The sequence below is a fragment of the Astatotilapia calliptera genome, chromosome 12 (genome assembly GCF_900246225.1).
Source record: "Astatotilapia calliptera chromosome 12, fAstCal1.2, whole genome shotgun sequence".
NCBI lineage: Eukaryota > Metazoa > Chordata > Actinopteri > Cichliformes > Cichlidae > Astatotilapia > Astatotilapia calliptera.
This window is the reverse complement of record NC_039313.1, coordinates 2213610-2234926: the sequence shown is the minus strand read 5'-3', so window position 1 is coordinate 2234926 and position 21317 is coordinate 2213610. Positions and strand designations below refer to the sequence as shown.

General features: G+C 39.8%; 1 protein-coding gene across 3 annotated transcripts; it reads left to right on the top strand.

The window, feature by feature from the left end:
* Positions 1-9602: 9602 nt before the first annotated feature.
* lhx2b (LIM homeobox 2b) lies at positions 9603-20127 on the top strand. Of its 3 annotated transcripts, XM_026188330.1 has the most exons (6): positions 9603-10541; positions 10896-11058; positions 12625-12827; positions 13543-13913; positions 16715-16920; positions 19405-20127. In XM_026188330.1, exons 2-6 carry the CDS (start codon positions 10939-10941, stop codon positions 19693-19695), a joined length of 1191 nt encoding a protein of 396 aa, XP_026044115.1. In that variant the 5' UTR covers positions 9603-10541; positions 10896-10938; the 3' UTR covers positions 19696-20127. The 3 variants fall into 3 exon arrangements, with proteins under 3 accessions (XP_026044115.1, XP_026044114.1, XP_026044113.1); XM_026188329.1 differs by having other exon boundaries at positions 9603-11058; positions 13546-13913; XM_026188328.1 differs by having other exon boundaries at positions 9603-11058.
* Positions 20128-21317: the final 1190 nt, after the last annotated feature.

The window sequence follows — 21317 nt, the reverse complement described above, 5'->3', positions numbered from 1 at the left end:
TTTTGGGCAGCCTTGACCAAAACCCAAATCCCATTTATTCAGAATGAGGAATTATAAACTTAGAACACATAGAAATAAATCTATGAATCAATATTGTTGAATCTATACTTTTGATATCTATATAATAAAAATGATCTGAGAAACTTTAGGATCAACTCACTGATGAGTGGATGTACAGTTTCATGTTCAAGTGTCGCCATCAGTTCCTTTCCCCTCTCATGTGTTCTCACTATGCTATGAGAAGAATATATTCCAGCTTCTTGTCGTTGTTTTTGTGGTAACTGTTTATAAATTAATCATATTTTAAATGAAAAATAATTGTTCTAAAACAAAGCTTAATTTACATTTTTTTTTCATATAAACTCAAGGATTTAAGCTTTCCTTGATTAAAGTAACAAAGATTGCTACACAGTAGAGTGGCTGCATCTTAACTCCTAAACCCTTCAAGTCAAACTGACCCATTTCAAATTTTTAAAAGACAAAAAAATAGTACGAGTTTAATTTTTTTCTACTTGAAACCCAGTGGCCTTCGGTTATTATCTGTGATAAACATTTACAAACCTGAAATAATAACTGAGCACACATGCTACTGTACCCAACACATTTACATCCTTTAGATGGTTTTGAGTCAGTTTAACCTGCACACACAGATAGACACAAACACACCCACAAACACACACACACAGATAGACACAAACACACCCACACACCCACACACACACCCACACACACACACACCCACAAACACACACACACAGATAGACACAAACACACCCACACACACACCCACACACAGACAAGCATGCACACACATAAATCATAAATCATGCTACATTTTTACAATCTAAGCACAGAGAAGCTTGTTGCTCTCACTTTCCCAGATTCTGTGCCCACCTGCACATCGAGGGGCAGGACAAAAGAGATACATCACTTCTACATCACAGCACACAGTCTTTCACCCTCACTATGACCTAAAGATTTAGCTGTCGGAGAGCTTTAGGATTCCTATTTGAAGACAGTCAGGCATACAGCAATGTGGAAGTGGAAGTCTCACAGTATGAGGATAATTTAGAAATCCGCCAATCAATCAAGAAATCGATGCACAGAATCACTGATTCTGAATGTGAATCTGAAGATGGTCTTCACTTTGGATTTTCCAGTGACAGAGGGCCCTTGCTAACTGCTAACAGAACATGGATGGTACCAGGACCACACAGTTTCCAGCAAGGCATGTTCAAGACATCATGTGTTCCTTTTTGCTGCTGATTCTTGACTCAAATCAGAAAATTATTCTGGGTATAACCAATGTTGAGGGGAGATCATTTTTTTTAGTGAGCAGTAGGAAGATGTGGACATCATCCTTGCTGGTGTGTACAGGTCAACAGGGGAGTTGACTAAAAGTCTGTGGGAGTCTGAGACAGGGATGGGAAATGTTTAGAGCTTCAATGTCTCTGAAGAACTCTCATGTGTTCTCAAAGATCATCATATTTGATGATCAGAAATCTGAGTTGTGTGTGATCGTGGTTTATTTTATGTATGTATGTATGATAAATTTATATATGCAAGATAAGCTTCACTATACTGTTTTTTAACATCAATTATAACCTGATGTGTTCTGGTAGAGACAGATTACATTAAAGATCTATGTTTTCTCTACTGTTTGAAACTGAGATAAAGAAAATATATGTTCATGGTTTATTAAGTAAAATTTATTAATATATATATATATATATATATATATATATATATATATATATATATATATATATATATATATATATATATATATATATATATATATATATATATATATATATATATATATCATGTTTAACCTGAGTAGCAAAAGACTGCAGGGGGGTTGAAAACAATACATCAGGAGTTAGCTGTGCTCGCAGACTCTATCAAGCCTTGACCTCCCGGTCAGCTATCGCGCTGGTGGATAACAGAGCTCTCCAAAAACGTGGAAGCACTTTTGCAGATATGGGATATTTTGATAAATTAAGTAGATATTTGAGCGTTGCACAGCTACATTCTCGCCTGAAAATATCTTGAAAGGTTATTTTGTGACCCAGAAAGGGTAGTCTGGGGGAAAGGAGGATCGCATTTGTCGGCCACGGTTGTGGAGCTTGTGCGTACTTGTAAGCGCAGCGATGGCGGAGGAGCTTGGCTAAAAAACTTATTACTTTTTCTCGGTCACAAAATAAACTTTTAAGATATTTTCAGGCGAGAATGTAGCTGTGTAAAGTTCAACTATCTGCTCGATTTATCAAGACATCACATATTTGCAAAAATGCTCCGACGTTTTCGGAGACGTCCATTTTTTTCATGCTTTGTGGCAGCTTTTGAACATCTGTGGCATCTATTAATGTCAAATCTAGCCTTTATTTAACAACATAAGCAAACTGCTTTCATATTTAACCACTTTTCTGTTTTATTACATTTTAAATAATAATAGTATTTATTTTGTTAAAAAATGTGTTTAAAAACAAGTTTTGTGGTGAAAGCTATAATCCAGATTAGTGGCCTGTTAAATGGTTAAAGTCTAGGTTGGCTTTATACTTGAGAATAAAGTATTGTTGTCCTTCTAAAGAATTAAGTTAAATTACACAGCTGAATCATAAGAAACATTGTGTTACATATAAACCCTGCCATATGTTAGATCTGGTCATTTTGCTTATCAGAAACTTTATATATTGGATGTTAACTTTTAACAAGCATGTAATGATTATATTTAAATTAGATGGTCTTTTTTTAAACACGTCTCTTTAGGCCTAAACTGACAGTGCCAATACCACACATTCAGACACAGTAGATGGTGTTTTAATACTATATGTGTTAGTCTAATTTGGTTGTATGGGGTCTACATTGACCCTCTGTGTTGTAAGTTATTATGACTGCACAGCCATTAAGGATCAAATCAGCTTCTAAAAAATGTTCTGCTTTTTCTCCCTCTGCTTGCTTCTTACTGTCTTTGAGGCTCGGGACCAGCACTCCTGCTGTTGGACAGAAAGACATCAGTAAGTATTTTGGTTTTCCAATATATTAGCAACTGCCAGTGACATTTATATTAATCAGGCTGAACTTTAATCATACTTTAGATCAGCCTGTTTTACTTATTGTTTTATTTGTGCTTTGGTTTGGGGAAGTTGTTTCTTCACTGATCTTTTCCTGTCATCCTGCACGATGCTGTTGCTGGTGACTCCAGTTAATTCTACAAGACATGCTGTGTAAGTAAACAAACAACAACAGTTTGTCTGCATTTCTTGAAAGATCACATCCCCCAAACTTAGTTTAGAGGGACTACACTGTATATGGTGAAGTCTGCAAGTTTTCTAACAGCAAGATTTGTTGAAAGTTATTGGCCATGTTTGCATAGCCCTTTTTAAAATGATGCTTTCATGACACTATTGTGTGTTGGGTGGTGGTCAGGGCTATCCAGACTGACAAGTGGGACATTGAATGTCACCTCTCCGGTGGGGAGGGGGCCTGAGATTGTGTAAATTGGAGTCTGTTTGATACCAAATGCAGAAAAAAAATGTTTTAACCCTTTAAGACCTACCATAGAACCAAGTCCACCAGAGCTTATATTATATTTTTACATGTTGTGGAGCCATTTTTGGGAGCATTTCAAGTTGCTATACATCAATACAACCATTACATTATAAATTTTAATGATATGTCTGCATTAAGTGCATAGTAATTACATAAATTGCAAAAAAGTGCAATAAACTACAAAAAAATTTAAAATCGTTTTTGTTTTTTTAACATATATTTCTAGTTAGAGAAATTTAAGAGGCTTATCCCTCAAAACTCTAAATACAAAAAAGTTGCACAAAATAGTTTCCCACTACAGGAAATTTATTTTGAGTGTCTTCATAGTTTTATTTTTGAAATACACCAATTTTTATATACTGCAGGAAAAACGAAAATAAATATTATGATGCAAATTTGCAAAAAAGCAGCATGTGCATCAAAATAAACTATTTCCAGCAGTGCAATATGAGTCCTCAGCATCCCAGAAACGACACAGGAAGTCATAAAGTCAAAGATAACTTTTAAATACACCAGTATAGGCTCATAAGGCCCTGATAGTAAAAAAAACTACATTTCTGCAAAATGACGTCACTTCCGGTTTCAGGCAGGTCATGGCGGACATGCGAGAGTTCGCGCTGATGGACGTAGGAAGTGTTATGAACAGCTGATCGTGTTTCTGGAATGTTTTTGTTGCTGCAAGTGCTTTTTATGCAGTTTTTGCAAAGCTATATGTGGAAAGAAACTGTGACCGAGGACAAGCTGATGGCATAAGATGTAAGTACAACTCCTCTGGTTTCATATGCAAAAAAAATTATTGCCTAGCTCACGTGGTTGCAGTGCTACCGGGATTTAAAAATAGTTACGCAAAACGGAGCGTGTCCGCTCCGACCGGCTTTAAAGGGTTAAGAAAGCAATTAAGTTCATGTTCCAAAACATATGATTGTTTGCTTGCAGGACACCAGGAGAGATGAGTCCTCCTTCACAGATGGTGTGGTCAGTGAAGATGGTCGCCTGCAGGTTCAAGCTCATTGCATCTCCAACCCACATCCACTGTACTGAAGGGTAGTTAAAGACTTTCTTCTGCACCTACATTTGGATCACCTCGATCCATGACAGTCATTCAGGCAGTAATGCCTGGACTGGAAACAAGCATCCTTAAAATATTACAACATTCCAGCTCCTGTGTTGGAATGAAAAACAAATGTGTTGTTTAAATCAGAGACTGCACTTGTGACAGAACAACAAATGTTTTATTTTGATTATATAAGTAAGTACAAAACAAACTTGTGGTAGACCTAAACTTATTTTCAGAATAATTACATCTGAGACTTTGTTTCATTGTAAGATTATAACAGTGATGGAAATATAACTGTTTGTTGTTCAGCAGAACAGTGTCCAGTATGTTCGCTGTTATACTTGGTTGTGTTTGAAAATAAAAGTTGGGCTGATTTTAACATCATTACAAAAAGTGTTGTTAATTATTTTTAATCACATTCAGGCTACCACAAATAGTTTTTTCATTTAGTTGAAATGTTTGTCAGTAGGTAAACAATTAGTACTGTACAGTCAGAAATATCAAGTTATTCTTAATACTGCAGACTTGCAATGAATAAGTTGTCCTAACAGTCATCGTAAGTTAGCTTTACTTAGTTTTTTTGAGGCAACGAGTTTACAAACCTGAACTTTGAGTTTTGGCAAAGTTAATATCAATTACACGTGATAACTGAAAAGAATAAAACTCTATGGTTTGTAAGGTTTTGTCATTTTTCTTTCTATGCTGGTGGTGTGTTGATAGTGAAAAAACCCAAAAGAGAAATAAGAAGAATTCAGAAACCAAAACAATCTCCTACATGTGCTGGTGCAGGCGAAACTACCATCAGCTGGCTGCTGTTAGAAATGTGGCTTATTTGGTGCATGGACTCAAACTGCCAGTGTCATTAAACAGAAGCCGACCAACTGCTAAAAAATACATTTTATTGTCCCAATCAAAAACATAATGGAAGCTGTCTGTTTTGTTGAATCTATTGAATTATCTATGAGATTTTACTAGTTCAGTATTTCTACTGAGCTTTGGGGCTTCAGGTCCTATTTCATAACAGGAAAGAGGAGGTTCTACAGGGCCCACTATAGCCACACAGCACTTACACAGTGGCATTGCCACAGCTCTGTCCTATTTATACCAGCTACTCGCTGCAGTATTCTCCTGAATGATAGGTGTCACCGCTCAGATAAACCCTCCTCATCAGTGCTGGTAAACGAGCAGAAGTCAAATTTGGAAGCAAAGAAATTGCATAGTTGGGGTTTTTTTGTTTTATTTTGGGGTTTGTTTGTTTTTTCTGAATTTTTCATTCTTTTCACACTGTTGCAACGTCTCCCTCTGTACAGTATAAGCTTATCAGTAAGCTTCTTTACTCGTATATCATTAAAATGAACTCCGTTGTAAACACCCACACAAGGTTGCAAATATTAATAGGAGCACACCCAGGCAAAACCACACAAATGTGTTTCTTTGGGTGTGCAGCACCGTTCACAACAGCAAAACTGGTGAGTATAGTGGGCCCAGCAGTTCACCCAACTTAGAAATGATTTGACTACGTTGAAGTTTAGAACATCCACTTCCATCTGCATCAGGGTCTTTGAGTGTGTGCAACTATTTACTCCCAGTCTTATTCCTAAATACCTTAATACATGGAGCTTGGTACAGTATTTTTACAGGACTATAAATAAATGAAATTTGAGGGTGAGAATACATCAAAAGAAACTTTGTATTTGTTAACTCATTTCTTTTTTTGGTTTTGTTTAGTGGCCCCTGAGGTTTAGCGGCCCTCAGCTGGCTGAGGGTATGAGATGACTTTTATTTTGATGGGAGTCAATCTGATCCAATCTGAAGCGTACAGAGCTCACAGAAAGAACAGCACTCCCTCACAGACTGTGTGTAGATGAGGGTGATGTGTGAGAGGCTCAGGTGTGCTCGTTTGCGCTCATGTGCGATTCTTCCTGTGCGTGTGCGCGGCGGCGTCAGCGCAAACGACGCACGTACAGTGATTAGGTTTTCCGCTTCCTCTCTTTCATGTGTTTTTAGTCTCCTATGCTTTGTTCCCTTTCTTAATTACAGCCGCGCTCTCGGAGAGAGTGTAACCCACTCCCTACCTCCACAGCAGCATCCCATTAAAGCCACGCACCCCGACGCCTCCCCACTACCTTTATGCTGAATACAATTAAAAAACGGGGAGAGATCAAAAAGATGCCAGCAGCCCGACGAGGGTGATGTTTTTCTGAGAAATGCAGATTTGTGTTATTGATGGCCGCCTCGTTTGGAAATCATTACGGGACAAGGAGTAATCAGTGGAGCTGCATCAGCATTTTAGTTGTCGACAAGCAGCAACACCACCCCCTAACTCTATCACACACACACACACACACACACACACACACACACACACACACACCGTGGCTGTGGACTCACATCTTCTGTACTGGCAGATAAAAAGATGCTGGAAAGAGAATCAAACGGCAAGCCATCAGCAGCACCAGTCCCCACCGGTCTATCGTCAGGGAGGCGTTATTTATGCTGTATACATGAAACTGCCTTCCGTCTGTAACAGCTCACAATTGCTATACATTATGAAAGGAAGGTGAGTAACTGAAAATGTCCTTAATTTGTCCCAAACTGATTTCTATTTGAATAAATAAATAAACAACACGTGATATAATTAGGAGGATATGCATCCTGAGTATAAATATAACATTTTATTTTGTGATGACTGCTGCAGATTTATTTTTAGATATATCGGCACCAGGTTTTTCATTTATTTTGGAGAACGAGATCAGGTTTCTTTATTTGAGTTAATTTGGTGATTAGGGCCGTAACCGTGAAGTGCCAGGATCCTCTGACATCCCTAAAGGGTTCAATAACATTGAACTTGTATATATAAGTTAAATGTTGTGTGTGTGTGTGTGTGTGTGTGTGTGTGTGTGTGTGTGTGTGTGTGTGTGTGTGTGTGTAACATCCTTAGGCTAGGTAAAGAATAAAATAAAATTAATAATAATAAAATAAACGTGGAACCATCTTCATATAAAAGTGTTTGTGAACACACGTTTGTCAACTCTCTGCAACACGACTCACAGAGTTTCCTCCAAAACTTTTCCCTGTCAGGGTGAAAAACACCGAACCTGACGCGACGTTTGATGCTGTGCACGAAGCAAAACTGTACTTTTGAACCAAAATTCAAACCTGACCTGATCTCAGACTCGTCATATGTAAAGCCATTGTTTAACTGCACGGGCCAATACAACAAGTTCAGAGAGCACTGAGCCTAATAACCACTGTGGAACTAATAAAACGCGAGTGTGAGAGGCTCACTTAAACGCTTTGTTCAAAGCATATGTGTGTGTGAGAGAGAGGGAGAGAGAGAGAGAGAGGGGGGGGGGGGGGGGGGGGGGGCGAGGCAATAGTAATTAATTCAGTTTTACCTTTTTAAATAAACGTGCCGTCGATGAATTAAATATTGGATTATTTTAAGCAGCACCGCCCGGCCTTAACACATTTGAACTGTTTTTAATTTTCATATTGTGATTTTTCTTCCTCTTCGCTGTGTGAATATTGTGAGCACATTTCTAGGAATATTCTGCTGTAGTCCGGACCCCGGCCTAAATTTGCATAAATCATCTCTAAAATTCCGCGTTTCTTCCTCGCTCCAATCAAACCCAAGCAACAAACCAGCCCGGCCCCTTCAGATACAAATACAAACTAATATTTTTCCCTTAATCTTACACCACCAGCTAATATCATATTTCATACACGCCCGCAGACATGCCCGCTGCCGCTATGTTTAATGTATAAAGCCAGCATTATAGCAGATAGAAAACACAGATGATAAATATGCATGTATTCAATTAGGGGTATTACAGAGGGGGTAATTTGCATAAGGATTTAGGAGCTTAACATCATATTTGTGCTATAAAACTTCACAATAGCCTAAACGCCGGCTGTTACGCGCGGGAGGGGAGAGGACAGGTATGTCTGAAAGAAGAAATTAGGAATATGAAGCAAACTACAGTAACTCTCAAATTGTTTCAAACACATCCTGTGATGACGAAGTCCACTCCTCGCTACCCCCACCCCCTCAAACCTTCTTCCTCCCTCCCTCCCCGCTTCATTAAGAGCAGAGCGCTAATTAGAGACCGAGCGGATCCTGGATCAGTTGCGTCTCACTCATGCAGCTATAGCAGCCACCACTGTTCGCCATGTCCAAGAGGTGGAAATGCTTGAAGAGTGAAGCCGCCGGCCTACAATTATATCAAGTCACGTCACAAACAGAATTTCAGGAAATGCAGCGTTTTCAATTTTAATAGCGCCAAATCACAACAGCAGTTGCCTCATGACGCTTTGTACTGTGTGCCAGAGAGCCTACAGTAATGCAGTGCATACATCAAAAAGTTTAGGTATAAATCTCTTAGTTCATCGCATATTTTTCTTCTTATTAGTATTATTGTAAATATGTTCTGGATTTAATCCCCGCGTTTTACCTATGACAAAACACGGAGATGACCCCCAGATTTGCCTAAATGATTTTACGCATCAGCACTTTGAAACTAAGATGTAGAAATAAAGCCCCAGTAAAAAAATAAATAAATAACAAATAAATAAAATAAAATAAACAGTTCCTCACATCACATAAAGTTCTTTGCCCCACAAGTTAAACTAGTTGCTTCACCTTGTTACTGATTGGTTTTAGTTTCTCTGGAGAAAAGTGACATTTTCCCAAGGTAATATATATATATATATATATATATATATATATATATATATATATATATATATATATATATATATATATATATATATATATATATATATATGGAGAGAGAGAGGGGGGGGGGGGTTATGAAAATATGAAAAACTAAATTAACAGTTACTAGAAAGAGTGTTTACCCTGGGTTTTTTTGGGGGGGGTATATTTTTTTTTAATATATATATACTTTCCGTTATAATAATTGTGACCAAAATATCCAAATATAATATCTATGCTCTTCTTTATGGGTTGTTTCACGCACTTCACGCGCTCTACCCACCCCTGCAGATTAAGCAGAGCGCTTTGGTGTCATGAGGAGGCTGTTAGCTGGAGCAGCAGCACTGTGAGGCTGTGCGGAACCCTCTCTGTGCGTCAGACGAGCAAAGGTCCTAGCAGACCTCCAGAAACAGACAGCTCAAACATCTCAGCTCAAACTCTCTCCTGCTCTCTTTCCTTTAAAACTGACCTTTCAAGCAGCAGCTCCGGACAGACAGAAGGAGGAGGGTGTGTGTGTGTGTTGTGTGTGTGTGAGGTTGGCCGGTGTTCCGTGTGTAACGAAGGGAGAACTGCTGCGTTTTTAGACCGGTCGGTAAAAGTGGCCAAACAGTTCGGTGACGGCGGAACAGCCAATGAACATAAATGGTGTGTCGTGACGCAACAGGGTCCCGTTGATAAGGAGCGGAGAGTCCAACCGGACCTGAGAAGGAGGAACGGCGGTTTTGGGGGCCAGCTAACACTCGCCTATCATCAGTCAACGTAAAGCCAACTCCTCCTCTTCTGCTGTTACGCACATCTATGCAGCCTCCTTGGCACAAGACAAAACATTATCTAAACAAACTACTGTAAAGGAAAACTGCTTCTTCTCCCAGGATTTTATTTTCGTTTTTTAAGCTTGTTTTTGTTTTTATGATTTTTTCTTTCTGCAAAGCAAAAGTAGTTTGCCGTAAGTCTCAACTTGGACTGTTAAGGAGGAGGAAAAGCCTTTCTCAAATACCCAGGTCTAGTTTTTTTCTGTTTGAAATATTATTTTTCGGGCTGGGCGATGCAGTAGAAAGCTGCTGCTCATATTTTGGCACTGCCATTTGTACTGAGTTACGAACTGTTCTGCAGAAGAAAAGAGGAAATATTTTGCAGACTGTCGAAAACCTGAAATATTACTCCCGGCGAGGAGCAGAGCTGAGATCCATGCAACGGGAGCTTCTATAGTTGGTATGTTTAGTCACCGTAAATGGAAAAGAAAATCTAGAAAGAGCAGTTGGCAGTGAAACATATTATCATGCCTGAGATAAAATAGATGCCACTAAGAGAAGGCAAATCTGTGCGCTTTTTAATGAATTAATCATAGCTTATTAATAACGAGAGCTGGAGAGATTCGGATGACGGTTTCCATTGGCAGATGAGACGTAGTGTGGAGAACACGTGTCCAGTTTTTCCCTCATATTTTTTCCTCCCTGATCTGGATTTCTCGCTTGTCACGGCAAGAAAGGAAACGTTAAAAGATCGAAAATTTTGAGTGGCATAATTGCAGAAGGTTCCCCCTCTCATGGACATCTTGGCTTGCAGATCTGAAGAGAACAGTTATAACATCCTCCCATCGGCGGCTACGATGCTTTTCCATGGCCTCCCCGGAGGCGACGTTCGCGGTGTGGTGGAAGAAATGGACCGGAGAGGAAAGAGCGAGTCAGCGGCCATCAGCTCAGCCATCGATATGGGAGAGTCAGAGACGGTAGGCGAGACTCATGTTTTGGCCCTCTTTGGCTATTTAGCGCAAGCAGCATGGCAGCCTGGAAACATGTGTCAACGGCTGCACTCTTCCAGCTCCAAGCAATCTGATTTTACTTTAAATTCAAACCGGAGGGAAAGTATCCACAAAATGTTTCTCCCCCCGTCTCTAATTATCTTTCATTTATTTGTTTCATTGAAGTTGCTCTCAAAGTTGCTGTTACAGGCCTAAACCTTCTGATTCCTACTGCCATACTTTCACCTAAAACTTAATCTCAGCAAAGCTGCAGACAGAACAAAACCTGAGACGAGCAGACAGTGAAATAATTCAAAAAGACGACATTCGTCTGCAAACTTCACCAATTTGTTTTTATAAATTGTTTTTTTAATATATAAATAGTTATTGCTTTGTAAGCAAACATTAAACATTCATATATCTATTAATCTGTCCAAAAAACGCCCCAACTTTGTCACGTTACATTACAGCAAACAAGCTAGTAAGTTTTTAAATTCATATTTTCAACCTTTCTTTTTATTTTCTATATTTTCACAAAAAAATCCCAAATTGTTAGACTACTTTGTAATAATAAATTATATTTGTAATAAAATCAAACAAGTTTTTAAAATGTGTTTCTCATTATTATTATTATTATATTATTATTATTATTATTATTATTATTATTATTATTATTATTATTATTATTATTATTATTATTATTCAGAGTTTGCAAATCAGAGGCGCGTGCATATGTGTCCGTATTCACAGGCCTTTGGAAAAATAATGCTCGTCTCACAAGGCTTTGTTTCATATTAAAAGCTTTTACGAGCATGGCTGGGTTTATATTTTCTGATAGAAACTGACAGCACAGACACAGCTTCCCATGACCACAAATGTTCTTCAGTATCCTCCAAACCCACACACAGCATGTCAACGAACTTCGATGAGCTTTTTAAGTGCAATTATACGACTGTATGTTTAGCTCTTCGTTTTATTTGGCACATTGCTTTTTGAGTATTCGGGATTATTAGAATAATGACGCTCTGACCTCCCCTGTTACCCGTGTAATTTATGCTCTCTTTGTAAAGACTCTTCAGACTAATTGTAGCTCATTATTTCCTTTACTGAAACAAAAATACTCGTTTTAACATATCTAATTTCTTGTGTCTTTTGATGAAAAGAAGAGCAGCTACTTTAATTTTACTTTAATTTCAATATGTTGTATTATTGAAGCTTTTAAAATACTTTATTATTTTATTAAAATATCTATATCTATATATCTATTTGACAGATATATATCTATATATATCTATATAGATATATATCTATATAGATATATATATCTATATCTATAGGTATATATAGATATATAGATATAGATATTTTAATCTTTAGACTATTGTTCTTGCCACACGGGAGTGGTGGCCCTCAGCAGTGAGCTGATATTCGAGGAGAATATCGTAGAGATGCGGTCCTGTAGCTTTCAAGGATTTTACGGGATTTTATTTTGAGTCTCTCTCTTTGTTTTGTTTTTTGTTCGTGTGTTTTTGTCCTGACGGCTTCGACCTGCAGTCCATGCCATGCATGACCAACGAGCGCGTGGCTCTGTGCGCGGGCTGCGGCAGGAAAATCGCGGACCGATATTACCTGTTGGCCGTGGACAAGCAGTGGCACATGCGCTGCCTCAAGTGCTGCGAGTGCAAACTCAACCTGGAGTCCGAGCTCACCTGCTTCAGCAAAGACGGCAGCATCTACTGCAAAGAGGACTACTACAGGTAGGAGAGCGCGCAGGGGCTCTAATCCCGGTCATGTGATTGGTGAATATTTGTATTATCTTCATCTAAAGCAGCACCGGGTTTGAGCAGGGGAGGGGGGTAGATTTAAAAACATTAGTAATTCTAAAATGTGTCAATGAAATAATTATTTTTTTTAGTTTCACATAAATAGAACTGATGCTGGCGTTGCAGCGGATTTTCTGCAGTGAATACAAGCTGTTTGCAACTCTTTAGAAAATGTGATGTTCGGAGTTTTCCTGTCAAAGCTCTTTGAGCATTTAAGACCCAAAGAAAAGCTGTGATTCATGCTGACAGTTGTGCTAAACCCCTCCCCTGAAAATCAGATAAAGAAAGCGTTAGTTTTAAGGTTAGCATCTCTCTAGGGGAGAGTGACCCCCACCACCCCCGCTACCCCCACCTTGCAATAAAAGAGAGCCTCAGGAATACTTTGGGCCCAAGAAAATTAAATAAAAAAATAGAATCCTATTTTGATTCTATTTTAAATACAAAAGGTATTTTTTAAACACATTTAGCAAACTCCCTTATCTGCTGTCGAGGTTTTAGCACACTCGTCCACAGGGAAACTTTTTGCACCTTCTTTAAGTGCGTCAAAGTTGGTCTGTTTGCATAAAAACACGTGCCACTGCATAGTTTACCAGCACAGCCCACCAGCTTTCGCATCCAGCCGCTGATGAGGTTTCTGTGTTGTCCGCAGAAGATTTTCGGTGCAGAGATGCGCTCGGTGCCACCTGGGAATCTCGGCCTCGGAGATGGTGATGCGAGCTCGGGACCTGGTCTACCACCTCAACTGCTTCACCTGCACTACCTGCAGCAAGATGCTCACCACCGGGGACCACTTTGGCATGAAAGACAGTCTGGTGTACTGTCGGCTGCACTTTGAGACTCTCATCCAGGGAGAATATGAGACACATTTTAACCACGCGGACGTGGTGCCGCACAAAGGCCTGGGCCCGGCCAACACGCTCGGACTATCCTACTTCAGCAGCGTGGGGACGGTGCAGAAAGGAAGGCCGAGGAAGAGGAAAAGTCCTGGGCCAGGGGCCGAGCTGGCTGCTTATAATGCAGGTAAAATGAATCTCGACAAGCGAAAGAAAAAAATGATCGAAATTATATTGAAAACGTGATATAGTTATAATTTGCGTTAGTTCCTTTTTATTTAATTAATGCCAAGTTTTGCCTGAATCGTTTTAGACCTTTAAAGAAATTTAAGAAACAGTTCTTTGAGCTTTTGTCCAAAGTGGAGATCAAGAGCCACGAAGCGTGGAGGGAGCTGACTGAAGCTGACAGACTCCATTAATGAAAAATGTTTTTGTAACATTCCGTTAGAGGTTTTTACTGTGCTGTGGCGTCCTCAGTGGTGACGCTGTTTGAGCTTTACCATACAACTTATTCGATATTTAAAACAACATCTTTGTTGCTTTAATATCTCCATTTACAGTTCACTGTAACTTCAAACTGAGATATCAGAAGATTTAAACCCGTCCTGGTGTCTCTGTAATATTTTAACACCGAATTGTGCGTAATAGTGAACCTTTCCATTTGTTGTGCGTTTTTACATTTTTTGCGCACTTTCCCGTAACCTCTTCTGGATCATACACACTTTGTGAGTCTGCACATTTTCGGCTCAGTTTTGAAGTATCAGCAGCGCGTTGGTGTAGACGCTAAACACCCTGCACGAATAAGCCTGAACTAATAAACAAAGAAAAAGCTCGCGGGCCACGTGTGGGGCCACGGGACAAAAACAGCCACAGGTTACAAAGCAGAAAAGTGCAGCATAGAAACAAGTTAGACCTTATTTATGGAAAACAGCCTCAATATGCGGACTGAAATATGTGGACTGGACTTTTCATACAACTCAATACAACTAAATGTTCAGTGGCAACAGTGTGCGGATGCTAAACCTTTTTTCCTCCCATGTCCACTTTGTGGAGTGAAAAGAAAAGTTTTTTGATGTGCCGGCTTTTGCTTTCGCCCTTTTCCACTTGTCAGGCTCCATAGACATCTACAGACCCCACCCCCCCTCCCCACCACCACCAGAACTCCTCACCCACGCACACACCACCTCACCCTACCCCCCAAACCACCTCCCTGTACCCCTCTCTCACTCGCTCGCACACACAGGCATACACACATTGAGTGAGCGTTTTTGTTTTTTTGTATTGGGACCAGGCCAAACTGGGTGTATTTCAGCCAGATCAATGTGATTTGATGAGTTATTCACTTGAAGAGGGAGTAGGGAGCGCAATAAGTTGCTAACGGCAGCAATATGTAGTTGGACTCTCATCCTTTTCCCATATTCACGTAAAAACAAGGCGATTGCAGCTAACATGGTGTTAAAGCCTCGGAGTGATCACACAAGAACGCTTTTTGTTCGGATTTCTCTTTCCTTAAAACGTAGACGTAGAAAAAGATGTGTAAGTTGACATAATTTCACAGAGTGATTGACGTTTAAATGTAAAAAAAATGTCAAAAGAAAACGCACGCACGCACGCACACACACACACACACACACACACACACACACACACACACACACACACACACACACACACACACACACACACACACACACACACAAAGGGCGTCATGATGACGATAACGGAAGGAAAAGTAATTTATATAAATAAAATGCTGTGAATTAGTTTATCTTTTTCAATGTGGGCATTTAAGAAAAAACAAGAAAAAGCTCGTGAAGCTGAGTGATGAGAGTGAAGAAGCGATGCGCCCTCTTCTGTTTGCAGCCACACACAACACGAAAGCTTCACCTGAATAGACTCATGAGAACAGCTCTAACCCTAACCTTGCGCCAGCTCCTACAAACGGCCATAACTGTGCAGGAAGACCAGGGAAAAGGAAACCGTCTACAAGCTGCTTTTCTCCTATTTTTTGTAAAAAAAAAAAAAAATGCTACAGCATATGTTTTGGCCAGAAAGCAGCATTTGTTCTGCCTGGTGTGTATCGGCTAATTAAGTGAAGTGTTATTCCGTTGGTTTTCACTCACTTCATATTCATCGTTTGCAGCGTTCTGATATTGAACGCGAACTGTTATGCATGCAGCAACACTTTGAATATTGCCAAGAATTTTTCAGGCTGGGGACAAATACATGTGTGTTGTTGTTACTGTGTGTGTGTGTGTGTGTGTGTGTGTGTGTGTGTGTGTGTGTGTGTGTGTGTGTGTGTGTGTGTGTGTGCGTGTGTGTGTGTGAGAGAGAGAGAGAGAGATGGCTGTATCCAGGCTCGCACCTCCTCCTAGGACAGAAAGACACAAACAAATAGACTGGTGTGGTGCACGAGGAGAGGAGGTGATCTGCAGCTGGAAGAAACAGCTGTTTGGTCACTTTGTATTTCTGTGCAGATTTAAACAGAATGAGGCGTTTTTATTGTATTTACAAAGAGATGTGTACAATAATAGAGCTTAGAAAACAATTTTCTTCTTTTTTTTACAGTTTAGTTATTTGGATCAGTCACACTGTCGTGCTTTAAAGCCCCTCAGTGCACAAAGTTTCTATAGATCTCTTGCTGAATTTAATGTAGACGTTTAAATAAAATAATATGTGAAAAGAATTACAAAATACCCCCCCCCCCCCCAAATTTGCCACAACAGTTCTGCCAGAGGTCTGTTTCTGTGAAAAGGATTTTGTTTTTCACCAAGTGCTATATAAATAATATTAAATTGAACTGAAAGCGCAGGTTTTAAATGCCCAGGCTATTCTTTGAAATATATTTTCACCTCCTTGCTGGTAACAGTATAATACTCTGGGGACATGAGAATTTCATAAACAGCAGCAGAGGAATGAAATGATGACGTTAATAATGAGTTCCAACTTGTCTTAACCCACTGTCCTCCTTTCCCTGCTGACATGAAGCGCTGAGCTGTAACGAGAACGACGGCGAATCCATGGACAGGGACTCCCAGTACAGCTCCAGTCAGAAGACCAAGCGCATGCGGACGTCCTTCAAGCATCACCAGCTGAGGACCATGAAGTCCTACTTTGCCATCAACCACAACCCAGACGCCAAGGACCTCAAGCAGCTTGCCCAGAAAACTGGCCTCACCAAGCGGGTCTTACAGGTAGCGCCAGCAGCCTCTCACTTCTCGACCACAGTTCACTTTTCTGTTACTAAAAGTAGCTCGCACAAGCCAACAGGGCGACATTTCCAGTGATAACCAGTGGTAATATAAATGAAGTGGTGTTTTACAGTTAGGAGCCAAATCAGCTGCTTTATTTTATGATTTTGCTGTTTTTCATCTCAAGTTCTTGGAAGACTTTTAGGAAACAAGTAAAACAAAATCAGAATTGGATTCCCTTACTTTGTTTCTGTTTTCTTTTCTCGTTTTCATAACAGCAGAAGCAGAATTTCTAATTGCCTTCAGGAAAAACAGACTTAATATTTCTGTTCATGCTGGAAACCAAAATTACCTGGAAATCAAAGAGAAATGTTAAAAAAAAATGAAACGTAATATAACTCAGTGGATGATGTGATGTTGTGGTGACGAGTGAGGGATGAAAAGCAAAAAGCTCTGTAATACATGCAAAGAATGCGACAACACAACAGAGCATTTGATTTCCACAAAAGACGACAGCAAATTATCTGGGGTACTGAAAAGAAGAAAAATAAGACAAAAAGGTTTCTAAATCAAAATTTTACTGAGAAGGAAGAAAAAAAACATCCCGCTGCTTTAATTAACGCTCACAGAAAACAAAGCAGTCGTTTTGCTTTGATGCGTTCGAGTTTTCATGTCTGTTACTTCAGCTGAAGCGACTCTCTAGCCGCCCGATTCCCATGGCTCCATCATGACTCCATCACTAACACTTCCCAACACTCAGCTCGGCTGCTGCCTCGTTCGCTCTGCAAATCACAGAACACACTTTTATTACTGGAAAAAGAGAGGAAATCTTATATTCAAAAACATGACAAATAAATGAAAATCCCAGAGCAAAAAAAGAAGGTTGTGATAAAAAAATAAGGATATCGTTAATCTTATTGCAAATGTGTAAAATCATAACTGCATTTCTTTCTGCAAACACTGTAAATAGGACCCGTGTTGCTTTTTGCCAGGGTCAATGAAAGCAGGAGGACATTGCTCTCTATTTTCATGTGCAAGCATAATAAAAGAAATGGCTTAATTTCTTTTGTGTGAACAGCCATGAAAAGTAAAGGCTTTTATAGCTTTTACACACAGAGGACGAGCGCTCAGGCTTAGTGTTTCCAAGTGTTCTTTTATCTTTGTCTCCAGTCAGAACATCTGCAAACAGACTTTAAAGAGACACAAAGAGATGCTCGCTAGATAATGGAGATAATATGGGTATTCTTGAGATTCAGTGACATCACAAGCCGCGTTATATTTTGATATATTTACATTTTTGAAATATACTTATTCCCCAAGAGATACACGTCTGTTGCTTGACTGTGACAGTTTCTACATTTGTCACAGGCTGGTTTAGGTGCGGAGAAGTTTTGGTCTTAGTCAAAGAAAAATTGTGAAATGCGTTCAGTTAAAGCTGAGTTAAAATTTTCATACTTACATACTTACTTAGGTTTCAGATATTTAAACTCCTTTCTCTGGTTTTCATCACCAACTGTCGTGAAACACGTTTGGTGCTTTAGCTGTTAAAGTCAAGTAAGCAAACAATTATGTAATGAATTATTATTTGTCTGTGTCGGTCTTGTGATTGACCCTTTTGCCGTTTCCAACTGTGCGTTCTGGAAACATGAACATGTGTTAGTTACCTCTCAGCTGATACCTCACAACTAGCCAGTTTCCAACACAAGAGGCTGATACCCCTGAGAGGGCTTTTCCCAGCTTTCAGGCAGGTATGGGTCTCCTTTATTTTACTAGAGCATCAAAATTAGCTTCGAGACCTGCCTGGGATACAGTAGGTAATCCATCAGCATGAGTATCACGTCCTCTTTTTATTAGTGTCGGTGCTGTGTGGTGAGGCAGCTGAAGAGCCTGAACTGTATTACCTGCTGTAGGAAGTGACAAGACTGAGAGAAGAAATCATGTTCAGTGTGTTCACATTTTGTTAGAAATCCAGTTTACATACAGACTGTTAAAGGAGCGGGCTGGCATTTATGTAGCAGAACACTTCAGACTACAGTCTGCAGAAAACTGTATGACCAACAGCAAACATAATGCATAAAAGTAGTGTGTTGAACATGTTGGAAACAGGAGTTCCCGGTTAATCGAACAGTGTAGAAAGGGCAGAGGAACATATTGAAATCTATCTTTAGTGGTGTGCAGACTTTTAGCCCAATATACTGGAAGTGCTCACACCACTGAAAATTACATTTCAGCACCAAAACAAATATATGTGGAATTATTTTACTGAAGGAAACGGCTCCAAATAAAAAAATGTTTATATTTCAAAACCTGGACCCAAGAAAGCAAAACCATCTGCACACTCAGGAACGACCAAATAGGTTGAACTGAAAGTCCTGTAATAATGTAATAATAATGTTTTTCTGCATGAATGTTATTTCTTTATGATATCAAACACGCGTGGGTTTGTTTTGGTATTTAGAAGTGTACTAACAGATCATCCATCTGCAGGTGTGGTTCCAAAACGCTCGGGCCAAATTCAGGAGGAACCTGCTGCGGCAGGAGAGCACCGGGGTAGACAAGGCGTCCGACGGCTCCACGCTGCAGGGTGGTACACCGTCAGGCCCGGCCTCTGAGATCTCCAACGCCTCCATGAGTCCCTCCAGCACACCCACCACCCTTACGGACTTGACCAACCCCACCATGCCCACTGTCACCTCTGTGCTCACCTCCGTGCCGGGTAGCATGGATGTCCACGAGTGCCGGAGCCCATCACAGACCACGCTGACCAGCCTCTTCTGATAGATGGAGCCCTTCTTCACAGCCCCCTCTCCCCTGCCCTCCCTGGCCCCATCCCTTAGCTCCCCCCTGCTCACCTCTGCTCCTTGTGGATCTACAATTAAGCACGGTTCACTCCTTGGAACATTTAACGGATTAGAAAACAAAAGGAAGCAAACTGAAAAGGTTTCCTTTAGAGACTGTTTGATTAGTGAGGTGGCTGAGCCTTACACACCGAACATTTGTTGTTATTTTGATGTTGTCTTGTTGAGAACTGAGGAGACTTGATTTGCATTTTTCAATGTTTACAGAGAGAGACTGAAACTGGTCAAAAAAAATTTGGAATATTGTTTTTTCCAGCACAGTATTTATGTTATATTGTACAAGAGTCACTGTTAGAAGGATTGTAAAAAATCGTTTTCTTTCTTTCTTTCTTTCTTTCTTTCTTTCTTTCTTTCTTTCTTTCTTTCTTTCTTTCTTTCTTTCTTTCTTTCTTTCTTTCTTTCTTTCTTTTCTTTTGTTTTGGAAATCTGAGATTAAACACAGGTTACAATATCCTATGACTGCCACGTGCCTTACGGTCCACTTATCTTAACTGCTGTTTCTAAAAGTCGGTCACACGTGAGTGATTTGCATCAGAACAAAGCAGTATGACTGAATTAACTCGACTCCTTGTGCGCATTTATGTATGTGTGTGAGTTCTGGCTTGTTCCTCTTTGTGTTTGTGTGAACGTGCAGTAAAGCCCATTCGGCTGCACTTTAATTTAAAAGAAAAAGGCGAGAGGCAAATAATTCTTGTTTTTGATCTCAACTCTTTTGAATCGTCTTCACTTAAACTTGGCTAAAAAGCTGTTGTTCAAAGTCTCGACTTTTAGTTTAATGCACTGGCGGCCCGATGCAGATCAGTTCATGATACTAAACCTCACCAAATGATGCGATCGATTTCATTAACATCCACCAGGTTACTGAGACCCGTCTCGGTGCATGCCCATTCCTTTTCCTTTTCCTTTTCCTCCACTTTGGACAAAAGCTCAAAGAACTGTTTTAAAATATAGTTTTTACCAATAAACAGCTGGCAATAAACAATGAAAATAACAATGAAATTTTGGGGGTTAAACTGTAAAGGTGTGTGTGAGTGTGTGTGTGTGTGTGTGTGAGAGCAAGATGGAAATATATATGCTGTGAATGGGGGAGAGCTGTCGCTGCTGCTTGTGGAATACGGTGATCTGTCCCAGGCTGCTGTAACAAACCTCACTGAGCTCTTCATGTTGTGCTGCTTCTGCACATTCTTGTACGCGTCACTGTTGTCCTCGGTTTTGTGAGAAATATAAACACTATCGATAATAAGACTTGTCTGTTGGAAGAGAGTTTGTACCTCCGAGTGCGAGTTTTCTACATGTGTACATATCGTATTCATTCAGAGATGGCGTGCTGTGAGGGGTCAGAGGCGTTTGTGATGCAGTGATGAGTGGAGTGGCAGTTAAATCAAGCCGCTGCGAGGTTGGATGGGCATTTGGCATTTTTATTATTTCTATTTTTTTATTTTGAAGATTTCTTTTCATTTTTTGACTTTTACGAGCGAACTGTAAAACAGACCATCAATAAATATTTATATTTATTTTAAGTTGAAGCATGTCAGATACCCC